The sequence below is a fragment of the Amblyomma americanum genome, chromosome 10, assembly GCF_052857255.1.
Source record: "Amblyomma americanum isolate KBUSLIRL-KWMA chromosome 10, ASM5285725v1, whole genome shotgun sequence".
NCBI lineage: Eukaryota > Metazoa > Arthropoda > Arachnida > Ixodida > Ixodidae > Amblyomma > Amblyomma americanum.
Window position 1 is genome coordinate 127306907 of NC_135506.1, and position 12625 is coordinate 127319531.

General features: G+C 45.6%; 1 protein-coding gene across 2 annotated transcripts in view; it reads left to right on the forward strand.

The window, feature by feature from the left end:
- LOC144106704 (uncharacterized) overlaps positions 1-12625 on the forward strand; it is a 68827-nt gene that overhangs the window by 16517 nt on the left and 39685 nt on the right. For both annotated transcript variants that reach the window (XM_077639545.1, XM_077639546.1), the window contains exons 5-6: positions 3356-3468; positions 4674-4812. In XM_077639545.1, the coding sequence (XP_077495671.1) occupies positions 3356-3468; positions 4674-4812 (252 nt within the window). The remainder of the gene's footprint in view (positions 1-3355; positions 3469-4673; positions 4813-12625) is intronic.

Below are 12625 nucleotides of genomic sequence, written 5' to 3' on the forward strand. Positions count from 1 at the left end.
GAAGTTACCATAAAGGAATGGACGACAGAAAAGAGAGTTTTCGCTGTTCCCGGAAACGTGATTTAGAGCACTAGGATGTTCCACGGCAGCTTGAAGTGCGCTGCAAATATGCTGGCGCGGACTACCCATTTGTTAGAATTGAAATATACTTTCGACGAATTAAATACGTATCTACAAAAGCACACTTTAAATACATTGCCAACATACAAAAGCGATTTCTCGAAACGCGATTTCCAGCACCAGGTTGTTCAACGGATGCTTGCAGTGTAATGCAAATATGTTTGCGCGGACAGCTCATTCGTTAGAATTGAAGTATACTTTGGACGAATTAATGTAGAATTTGCGAGAATACACTTTCAATACATTGCAAACATGCAAAGGGCATTTCCCGAAACACGATTTCGAGTACTACATTGTTCTATGACAGTTATATGTGCGCTTCAAATATGTTTAAAATGACTTCCCATTTGTTAAAAGTGAAGACGAATCAATTTCATATATACAAAAGTCAATGTATTAAAATATACATTGACAACATGCTAAGGCCGCATACATATTTTTTCACGTATTTGAAGCGTGCTCGAAGCATGCTTTAAGTGGCGCATTTTGGTAACTGTTAAGAATATATTCGAATACCAATCTTAAAATAGCAGGAACCTATTTCCGGCATATTTTTAATGCATTCATGATTACAAAATATGCTTAAAATGTATTCTCAATATTCCGCCCTATATTCCAAACGTATTAGATTTTCTTAAGGGTTATCATTCATTCATTCTTTTTTTTTCTGAATATACAATGAAAAAAGGAGCCAAGGGAAAAGCCGCTCCAGCACGGCTTGAGTTGTCCTTGGTCCCACTTATCAGGCTGTGGCAACAGCGAGAAAAGCACAAAAAGCAATGTCCTAGGAAGCAGCTAGCTCAGTCAGTATACAGCAATAAAAATGGAGGCGTAGCAAGTGGTGCAAACATTCATTTTATCGAAATAAACTACATCACACTGCACCAATTGAGTACATATCATAAGGTACACAAAATAATAGAGTAATATTCAGCGGATGAACATGGCAATGAGATCAGAAAGTTGCACTTTAGGCCTTTAACATATGTGGTAGCAGATCATGCAGCATTTGTCGACCGTAATTAGTTTATCAGGTAGATATTTTCTAAACTTCTAAAATTAAAAGTAGAGAAGCCTGGGAGGCTCCGCTGCGGAGTGAGGTCCCCGCCGACCAGAAGCGAGATGCCAGTCTGGTAGGTGAGGCTGCGAAGAATCAATATGTCTTCGCAACTCTCAAGTCGCGGAAGCCCCGTCCCCTTGGAATGCTTGCCAGGTGCGGGGACCAGGTGACAGTCTACACCGGAAAAAAGTTTTAATTATCATCATGATCATCATCGCTTTACAACAATGAGAATTCCGCAGAGTTCTCGGTTACTGATTTCATCATCGCTTAAAGCTCTTTCTGGTTCCTCTTGGTTTTCTAGGAATACTTTCAGATCTTCAACCTCTTTTGTTCACGGCTTAACATTCTTTCAGTCGGCTGGAGAAGGGAACTGAGCCAGCACGAGGAGCATGGCGTTGCATATCCCTCTTTGATACCCCTAGCGGCGTGGTGCTGGGCGCGCAGGGGCTCCGCGCGTAAGCCTAGCAATTCATCGTGTCGCTGCTTAAACTAAGAGAACCCACCTCGCGTCGAAGACGACCTCAGTCACAGGTCCGGTGCTGCCGCAATACTCCAAAAGATGAACGAATGCAACCCTACTGCCGATGCAATTAAACACTCTTTCCTGGAGAGTGGCCCAGTTCCGACGACCGGACTCGACAACGCGCCTTCTCTGCAGAACAGTGTGGGGCCACTCTGATGCGAAACTTGGCCATCACCTCCTGTATACGTGAGCCAAATAACCCCAATCCCTCTGTGAACAGCGGCTGGAGTGGAGCGCACCAAGTCGGTGGACATAGCAGTGACACAGCGGAGGATTCTAAGCATATCTGGTCCCGGACAATGCCATAACATTGACCTGCGAAGCTTCTCTAGCAGCTGACGCATATTCAGTCTTGAAGAGCTGGCACTTCCTATGCTACCGTGAATTAGTGTACAAGAAGCGAGAGGTGTCGGGTTTGTGATCAATCGGAATATAGCTTGGAACATAAAGCAAATCTGATGATTTTACTAGAGAGGGGCAGTTATTGTAATTACCCTTAATAATAAGTACGAAAATAAACCGTCATAATGACGAGAAAGTCGAACCGTTCTATGAATGCATTGAGTCGGCAGTGAGTAAGACAATAACTTGCACACTGAGCTAGCGGGGTATTTCAGTGCCAGAATAAGCAGGCAGGCAACCAGGCAGTGAGGGAAAGTGGCAGTGGTTATCGGAACAGTAAAAGGAGTTGGGAATGAAGTTCGCAGGAACAAGAAGTTTACGGGTCATGAATACCCTTCTCCGCGAAGAGGAGAACTGCAAGTGGGTTCCGAAAAGCCAGAATGGCGACACTAAAAATGAGTAAGGCTTAGTACCGTGTGCGCACAATGGCATAATAAAGGATGTGTAGGCGCCGAACAATGTGTGATATCGTTATCACCGAATGGGGAGGAAACTACTATCAAAGTAGCGCGTCAAGGAGTTCGCGCTAAGAAGGAATCTCGAGTAAATCAACATATAGCTTCTGAAGAGATTATGCTTTAACCGAGGGCGACTATCTTCGTTTTTGTCGACGTAACACCACGGCTCAGGCACCGTACTCTTTCTTCGTTGTCCTGCTCCTTTCGTCCTAGAACGCCCTTTTGTTCACCGATGTAAGCGCACATTAAAGATACCCAGCTTGCCTAAACTAGTCTGGATCTTTCCACTACGTCGTCGCTCGTAGCCCATGTAGCGGTTACGGCGTTAGACCCTAAATTTGCAGTTTACCTTTTCGCACTCAGCACATATCCTGTCCTTGTTGTGTTCGTTCATCAATATCTTGTCTTTTTCGTGCTATTCTAAGATACTGCAGCATAGTTTGCGAACTCGCCAAAAAAAGAAAGAAAATAAAGACAGAAAAAATATACATGTCCCCGCGTGACTGCTTCGCTTCTTTACAAACTTCGTCATGTCAGTTGGCAGCCCAAATTCCTGTGGCCGCTCTAGATTCAACATGAAACAACGCAAAAGCCTACAGCGGGAATAGGGGGGGGGGGGGGGATGGCTAGTTTCATGTGTGCTGCTGAAGTCTTCTCGCACGGAGGTTCACAAAGCCACATTTCATGTGAAGAAACTTGCCTTGTCGAGCGAGAGATGTTGTGTCTTATTGAAACGGTCGCTTTTGTCCACTTGACACCATGGTATTTCATCCTCTTGTTCCTCCCCAGACAGTCGACCGTAACTTTTGGTCTAAGCAGACCAGCACGCGCTCCACCTACATGGCGCTGGGTGTGGCTCCGGTTAACCCCATGGAGCTCAGCGCATTGGCCGACCTTCTCCAGTGAGCAGACGCACTTTTTTTCTCTATAAATGTGATTTTGCGCCAGCATTGCATAGAGCCCAGCATTACATGTTTGTGTTGTGACCTTTCTTTGTTACTTCGCTGTTATGATGGAACAAAAAATAAGTTGGCCTGCAGTGAAACCTGCTTGTGCTGTCTTCGGTTACTGAATGCCTCCGTAATTTTGGCAACCCAAGGGGTGTAAATGAATGAAAGTTCAAATCAAGAGTCTTTGTTCTTGTGAACATTGCCACTAATTCCTCTGACCATCCTTGGAAAGCTTCAGTCGTGTAGTGCGTATTATTCAGCTTCGATGAAGTTCAGGATAGAGCAATTAAGTCCCATGAATTACTTTAGCACAGACAATGTGCTGCCAAGGATCTATAACCGTTGTATCATACGTGGCTTACTCATAAAACAATATCAACGTGACGACTTGTCACATTTCTATCGTTGGCAACAATCGCAGAGAATACAGCCAGTGGCAGTATGCTTGTAGAGTTCAAGTCAGCTAAGAGAATATTATTTTCTTGGTAGTCCTGAGCAGTCAGACCGCCGTAGAATGTTTGAAAAAATATTTGGTATTCATTTTATAGCACGATGTCGGAAATACATTTGTTCGGATGTTTTGTTATCTATATAACCGCAGAAATAACTTTGGCGACTCCTTGGCCGTTTATTTGAAGTTTACTATGTTTACTTGTGAATTCAGGAAAACACCTAACTGCTTTTTTTTTGTACAATGCGTTGTGCGGTCACATTCGCCACCAACAATTGTTACCAGCGGTTTCTATCACATTCCTTTTGAGTAGAGGCCAAAGAGTACGAAGCGGCTTCATTGGAGTCGCGCATGTAGTTGTGATCCCAAGAGCAGATTTCTCCAGATTTACAACTTATTTACTCCGCAGACTTTGACTTAACTACACTGAATATCTATCATAAACTGGTTCTCTGTGCCACTCTTTTTTCACTTTCTACCCCTGCAGGCCTCAAATGAGAACGTTCTGGATTGCTTAGTTCTCATTTAAATCGAACGCACATTCTCCACTTAGACTGGGAATGTTATGTAAAAAGGACTAATTAATAAATGAATGAATTCTAAAAAACAGAAAGTGACTAAAATAAACTGCATAACCTTCTCTCTTCTGAATATTTTAATTACACACATTTTGTCAAGTTCTAATTCCACTTATCTCCAATTTCAGGCAAGTATTCCTGCCGCAGATTTTTGTCGCGATTGGACACATCTCCTTCTCGGACGACCTCAGGCCAGACTGCGTTATCTTCCCGCCAAATGTGTTCGCATTTCCGCAAGGGTTTACTCCGACATACGGTCACACTATGGTAAGTTTTGCGTTCAATGACAACCTGTGCCTTGCAGCACTTTTAAGTACGGAGGGCGTTTAAGTAGCCTCGAGCTGAGGCGTAGAGTGTAGCCACAATATAAGTAAGAACCCTTGTAAACAAAATCAGGGGCATACAATTGAGCAGCACAAATCTTAGCTGCTGGTAATGCGCTGTGAAAATTCCTGATGATGCGCCTGCGTGCAGTCGCTTATACGCACTCCGAATTAAAAATTGAAGGGCAGACATAAGCTCTGCCTTTAGGGCATGACGCGGCAGCGTAATTGCCCCATATGCAGTACGCGTGATTCTCTTCTTTGCATTCATAGATCACTGGGAGTCATCATACCCCTCCTGGCGCAGTGGTGCAGCGGTTAAGCGATGCCCTTACAAAAACTTTTATAGACATTCTATAGAGTCTCTATAGACGAACTCTGAAGAACAGTCTATCGGCAATACAAATCCTATAGACCGTGTATAGACAATCTATAGATTTATGGCTACACACTTTTAGTAGAGTTTCGTCTATAGACAGTCTATAGACTATGAGTAGACAAAATAAATATATATACGAAGGCAGTAGAGTCTATAAGAACTCTATATTCTGTCTGTAGACCATTTTTATAAGCGATGTGCTCCAAGCGGTGGGCCTTGTGTGGCCCAGGTTGCTGCTCCCGAGCGACCAATAATTAACTGCCACCTGCCAAAGTGGGCAGTTTGTTTCGTATCCAGTGGGCATGTTGTGATGACGCCGCGAGGTAACCCTCCCATGTTGCTCTCACCCCAAAGTTAGCCGTGTGAACTACGAAGATGTTCGTTACTTATAATAACAATGTTACGAAGGCGTGGTTACACAGGGAACAACGGATGCGATTGCAATAGAGTCATTGAAACTTATCCACTGTCTAGACTGCAGTGCTGAGACCTTCCAAATCTTGTGGCAGTGAGCGCAGGATGGCTGAACTCGTCAGCCGGAAAGAGGCACAGCCAGTATCATAGCTACCGGCGGGTGCTAATCGCCGGACGCAGGAAAGGAAAGATGGAGAACCGCGCCGGGGAGGAGGGGGGCGGGGGTGTACAGGAGGCAGGAAGGTGGGAAAGAAAGGAGAGAAAGCGAGGCCGCGTACAGTGACTCTAGTGCCATGGTTTGCCGAGGCTCCGCCAGCTAGCTCGCCGCCGCATTGGCAGAGCAGAGAGGGGCTAGTGAAGTGGTGCAATAGGTGAAGCGCATGATTGCTAGAAACGTCGGTGGGGTGTATCACGTAAGACCAACCGCATGAGTCTTACGAACGTCGCAGGATCAGCTCTGAAGTTGTTGACGAAGGACGAAGACGGATATTCGCGAAAAATGTGCGCCATGGGATGCTCGTAGATTCTCCCTGCCCACAGAGGCGCATATTCTTCATTCCTTTGGAAGGCCGAAAGCGGGTTGCTATCCGAGGTGAACATGCAAGACCAAATAAAAACGGTGATGCTGGAACAAGAAGCAGCGAACTCCAATAACCAAACGAGGCTAAAAAAGAGAGGCTGGGCCATGGACCTAAACGTGCTCTCAACAGAGAGGCCAAATCCATGTAGGCAAAAATGCTCGAAAACAAAGGCAAAGGTAAATAGCAAAACGTGCACGAAACAGAAAAGCAAAGCTATTTAGCTCTTTGTGTGTCAAGTTAGTTCCTTGCGTGCATAAAATGTGCATATATGTTTTGCTAGCGCTGCCGCCCTGGATGCCTGCATGCGCCAGAGCGCCGTCACCTGCCAGAAACGCCCCTAATTCCATCCAGCTTCAGCGGATTAATTCGCCAAGTCGATGAACTTAGGTCTACTAAATTGTTTTTAATTGAGACAGTACATGGATGCTACTTTGTTTTAGTTTTCCTTTCTCACGGAAGAGAACCGCATTGATTCCTTAATCACGTCGGAGTTAACATTGAACGGGCCTTTAGTTCTATTTATGTGCCGTCGACATATAATACGTCTGTGATGCTGACGCGGAAAAGGAATCTTTCCTCAATACAGACATGGTTACCTGCATGCTTAGCAAAAGCAAACCACCTTTTTCCCATGCATCTCACACCCAGAAGAGCCGAGCATCAGGTCGGGGGAAATCTTGTACCCATTAAATACCGGTGGGTACCCGGCGGTACTGGGGAGCTGCCCTAGCACCTCCCGAATGCGAGGCGGATGCTCTACCATAAGGCACCATTCTCGCACAGCGCACCGGACACGTTTCTTTTGCAGCCTCTAACATTGGTCTGGTCATCTCCGATGTATCTGTCTTAGCCATCCTTTCCCTTCCGGTCCTGTAGAATCAGAGCGCACAGAGGACTTGCTCTTCGAACGTGAGCGACTGAGGCTGACCACGCTGTCTTCGCAGATGTGGGTCGTCGCATAGCTCGCCGTGCAGCCAGCACACCGACGTGTTCTGCAATCCAATATGAGGTCGTAACTTTTTGTAGGTTTTGTTATTAAACGGCTCGAGTCAGTCAAGAACATTTGGCACCCCTCGAGCAGCTGGCCAAGCTGTTGTTGCTGCAGCCGTCGTAACAGTTACGAGTTCAATTCCAGGGAATTCACTGTTCATGAGTATGGCTCGAATTCGTCTTTCGATCAAAACAATTGCTTATACCCAAAAGTGGCACGTAGCTGCTTTTGCGCGTGCACGCTACGGTTGGTCCTCGCCACCGCGCGTGCCAGCTGCATGAAAGCCGAGCATCCATACACGAAGAACAATTCTGCAAAGATTGCAGAACTGTGCACGTTGGTGCAGTTTTGCCTTAGCAGCACAAATTTTTCCAACAACTCCAAGAATTGCAAGCAGGCAGATGGCACCATTATCGCCGCATCCACATTTCTCAAAGCCACCAAACTGGTCATGGATGCTCCGGACGCTAAAGGCCTCGCCAGTTTCACAGCAAGATTCAAGATATTCTACGACTAGAAGTATGACCGCTTTTGCATTTTACGAAGAGAAGCCACCACAGGGCTTCTGCAAGAATCGAACGTGGTCACTCCCATTTTAAAATTTTAAGTGGACATAAGTAAAGGCGTCTGCGAGCCGTTCTTTGATATCCTCATGTCCCAGAAAGGAAGCGGTCCGATCTCTTCACCCCTAGGTTGTAAGCCTACAAACACTGGCCCTACCTTAACTCCAATCATACTTAGGCTCATAAGAAGTCTGTTGCTTAATCTGTTGACGCCTGCCACGGTGATCCGCACAGAGAAAGGCTGACAGTAATCTGAGCTCAAGACTGTGAGGCGGGAGATTTGTAGACGGCCAATCCGAGGAGGTTTTCTGCTAGGGCCCTAGCGAAAAGCACAAAGGCTTTGGAAGTTTCGAAAGGCCGCCGCGCCATAGAGCGGAGGAGGCTCTCGCTGCTCTGATATGTGTTGCTAAAGCCAGCTTCGACGCTTCAACGCACGCAGTTATTGCCGGCGTGCGTTTCGCCTTTATTTTAGTCTTCTCTCTGGCATCTCTTTTAGTTCGCCTTTGTCTGCACGTCTCAGTGGTTGTGGCCTAACTTGAGCCGGTGGACGGACCCGTGCCTTTTCTTTTCATTCTTCCTTCTGTCGCAACTACAACCACCGAGCCTTGAGAAGCCGCTGGAAACCATATTGTGTACTGTGTTGCGAAATTTGTGCATCTGCGGCCATGTAACTTGCAAGCCTTGGGACGCAGGCACAGGTTGGGAGAGTGAACGCATTGCCCGTTACGCGTGACTCGTTACGGCTACCGTTGTACCCACTAAATGGCTTAAACGACCCTAACACAGCTTTCGCTGCAAAAACGTCAGGCCTCTGTGAATGACCCAGGAGCAGCCATGCTTCGATATGGCTGCACAAAAGCCGCATACGCTCGTCGCCGCTCGCTTGTCGCGCGGACAAAGAGGCCGAGGTAGCATGCCTCTCAGTGTCAGGCGTCCCTTAATATTAGCACCCATGAAAACTAAGCGCGCAATTCTTTCTGCCTGCTGCGTGCATGTCTTACGGTCGCCGCGCTCTACGGTGCTTTGTGCGAGAAAATGCGGTTGGCAAAGCGTGGCCAGGCAGGAGCTGCTCGCCGCTGGAATGATTTTTGAACAGCCGTGGAGGTGCTACAGCAGAGTACAGCCGGGCGATTTTTCATCATGTTTTCAATTTTCCATTCTGTGCTCATTCATAATGTCTCGTCTGCTATGATATATTAGTTTTCAAAAGAACAGGCTGGATAAAAATTTTGATTACCTGGCTAGCAAGCACGAGTTAATCATTTTGCGGTCTTGCCCCTCTCGTGATCATCAAGGCGATCACCTTTATGATCACAAGGTGATTATCTCGTGGCCGTGGTCTCCTTTACGCAACTCCGACTCAATATTGCCCAAATTTCACGTTACAGTGGGGCCGACTGAGGACGTGACCCATTTGTGCATATATTATGTCTGCTTTGTTGTGGACACAAAACGGTATCAGGCAGTATATTCCCGGCTATCATAAGAGGCCAGGCAGTGGACACTTTCTAAAGTGGGGAAGGAGTGGTCTTTACTCTATCGGCTACAGAGGTAAGGCGAACGTTCTCAAATTCCCAAACGTTATCACAATCTTACTGTGGATTTATTAGGAAAACTCCAACGCCCAGCATAAATATATCGTTGTTGCTTAGTTGAGAAGTGTGGCCTACATATTTGAAATGCTCCCTATTAGACCGACGGTTGCGGACCCGAAAGGAGCTTTGTAGTCAAAAGAGGAACTTCAGGTCGTGTTTTGAAACAACGATTAGGAAGTGGTCCACATATAATTTGGTGACGCTCAAGGGTGTACTCAGACAAGTTAAGGCTATATTTTAGTCTTGATTCTTCACAACAAACAGCAACATATTGAAAATATGAAACTTTATCTTATGACGCAACACTACGCAAAATAAATTTCAGGATAATGCTCAGGCTCCGGCTTCTGATTGTGTAGGATATAAACAAATCAATGAAGAATCTTGACGATTAGGTAATTTTCTAGGCCATGGCGCTCCAAGGACATCACACAGCCTCACTTTGTCCACATCATATGCGCGCACAAAGCGGCGTAATGCTGCGGCCGTATGTAAAGCACGGATCAAGAAGAACGGACGACGTGCTAGGTTTTTTCTGGTGTTGTTATCAAAGGGCAACTGAGATTGGAGGTCATGCTTCCTTCGTAATCTTTATCCTCGGCGTAAGCGAATAGTGGCGCGCCGCGGTTGCACCGCCGCTATAATGCACAGCGCAGCCTCTCTTACACAGCTTCGTACAGTTTACAGTTCGAGACCACTAAATGGGTCGCTAGGGAAATGACGCCATGTGTTGTGACGAATCAGGCGGAGCGGGGAGCAGAGGCGCGTGTGCGCGCTCGTTCGCGGAGGCCCAGTGGGTCACGTGATGCGGCGGCGCATCTTTTGCGAGGAAGGAGGATCACGTGACTCACTCGGTGCGAATGCGAACCTGCACCGTCCCAGCAGCGCTGTCGTTGGGCGACTAAATAAAACAGCTGCACTGAGCTAATTGGGCCACGCGAGACAAGAAGTTGAAACTGCCGAAGAGCGAGCGCAGGACTGCGTGCGGGCGCCGCTACCCACAAGCGAAATGAACGTCGAGAGCTACCGCGGAGCGCGCTGCCGAAGCACTTGGATCGACAAGCTTCGGAAGCTGCAGAGCAGAGCCCATCGACTAGAAACGGCGCACTGCTTGGCCTTAATATTTACATTACCGAAATAATAAATACTGACATCACTGCCGAATTCATCATATCCGCTGATGACACTAGTTTCTTTTTGACATCTGATTGTGCAAGGGTCCTGTTCGCTCTTGTGAGCGCTGGTTTAAGTGAACTTAATTGATGGGGTTCATTGAATTCGCTGTCTATGTTTATACACACTCAGTTGCTAACAAAATCGCTCCTGTTGTGGGAATACTAACGAAACTTGCCTTGAGCGTGAAAAAACTGCTTTATAACTCTCTCTTCCGGTACCATATGAAAAACTGCCATTTAGTCTGCGGAAACACACAATGTCTAACATCACAAAACGTTTTCTATTGCGGAAGAAAGCAGTTTGCGCTATCGCTGATTCTCCATATGAAGCTCATACGTGGCCTCTTTTCAGAGCACTTAACTTCCATCCTGTCATCTCCATATATCGTAGTAATACTCAAGCGTTTCATTACTGCGAAAAAACAGAAAACCAAATTTTTCGAGCATTTATTTCTATTCAAAATGAATTCTAGATTTTACAACACACGTCACAGAGAAACATGGTACGTTCCTAGAGCGCACAGTAAATAGGGTCAACAAATGTTACGGCACACACTTCCACCTTAGTTAAACTCCTTAGAAACTCAGTAGACACCCATTTCTCCTTTTATTGGGCTCATTGTGGATTCCTGTTTCTTTTCTTTTTTTTTTGCTTTTCTCTTGTATACACTGACGCCATGAATGCTTAACCAATCTTCTTTGCATGTAAATAACTTACTTAGACAAGTTAATTTCACGGATGTTTTATGTATGTCATTTTATACTATACGCTTTCTGCAATTTAATTCCTTTAAGCATTCTATCGTTGATTTTTTACCCGTGTGTATTATTGTTATAGAATGTTCACCAATGATTTTTTCGTTTCTTTTTTTCGTTTATTGATTATTGCATCTTTGTGTTCTCTTTATTGTGTATATTGCCGTTTTTATAGAGGATACAGACCCCGCCAACACAAATTGATTTGGCTTTTTATCTGCACTTGCGCCATCTTTACATGTATAGATGCCAATAAACTTGAACTGAACAAGCAGCTAAACGTATTGGGAAAGTGTACGATCGACAGCAGCAGCTTGTCGCTGCGATAAGTATCCTCAAGCGGAATTTCCAGGAAATCCATTTGGCCATACGTGTTCTCTTTGTGGCCGACTCTGGCATAATTGCGAGCAAACCTGGGGACTGCGAACATGTTTGCGTGTTAGAGACAAACTTTCCCGAAGTGAGTTATGTAAATGGTTTTGCGGTGTCGATGATTTCCAACTTGTCCTTGAGACAACAAAAAATTCATTTATCTCTTCGAGTAATTGTAATGAATATCTTCCTAAAGCTACAAATTTCCTCCCGTTAAATTCGTTTTTGGGACGGCTTATCTCCCCCCGAATCCCGTCCATACAACACCGACTCTCGTGCAACTGTCTTCAGTACTGGATCAAGGGGCCGATTTTTTAATGTTCCGATGGAGACATAACCTATTCTCAAGTCTTTGCCGCTTAAAACCATGGACTATCAATACATTTGGGTAAACATGAAGCGGTAAATGCTAAGCAACATTTCCTACCTTTCATACTTGGTTTCAAAAGACATGCTCATACCCTGGATGTCAGCAGAGTTCTTTGAAGTCTGAAAGGGTTTCAGAGGGGCGCAACTGCTATCGCACATATAACGCTTTTGCAAACAGGACTAAATTGTAAATAATTGTTTTGACAAAGACAGTACGCTTCCTTATGTGTCAGAGCGCTGCATGGACACAAAATAAAAACAACACTATTTATCGCCGTGGCATTATATTTGGGAATGCAAAACCGTTCGCGATTCACCGCCAGTTAAGGTTTCGGATGGTTCATGTACCTCAAAAAATAAAATTACATCTGTAAGCCAGTATAGACATAGATTGGATATTGGTTTGGTTAGGGCAATTTACCTATGACGCTGCAAATTCTTTATTTTGTGATTAAAGTGTATGCCCCAGGCAAAGTTGTCTTGTGCGCCGCCGCGGTGGCTCAGTGGATATGGAAATCGGCGGCCGACCCGAAAGAAACGGGTTCGGTCTCGGCGACGGTGG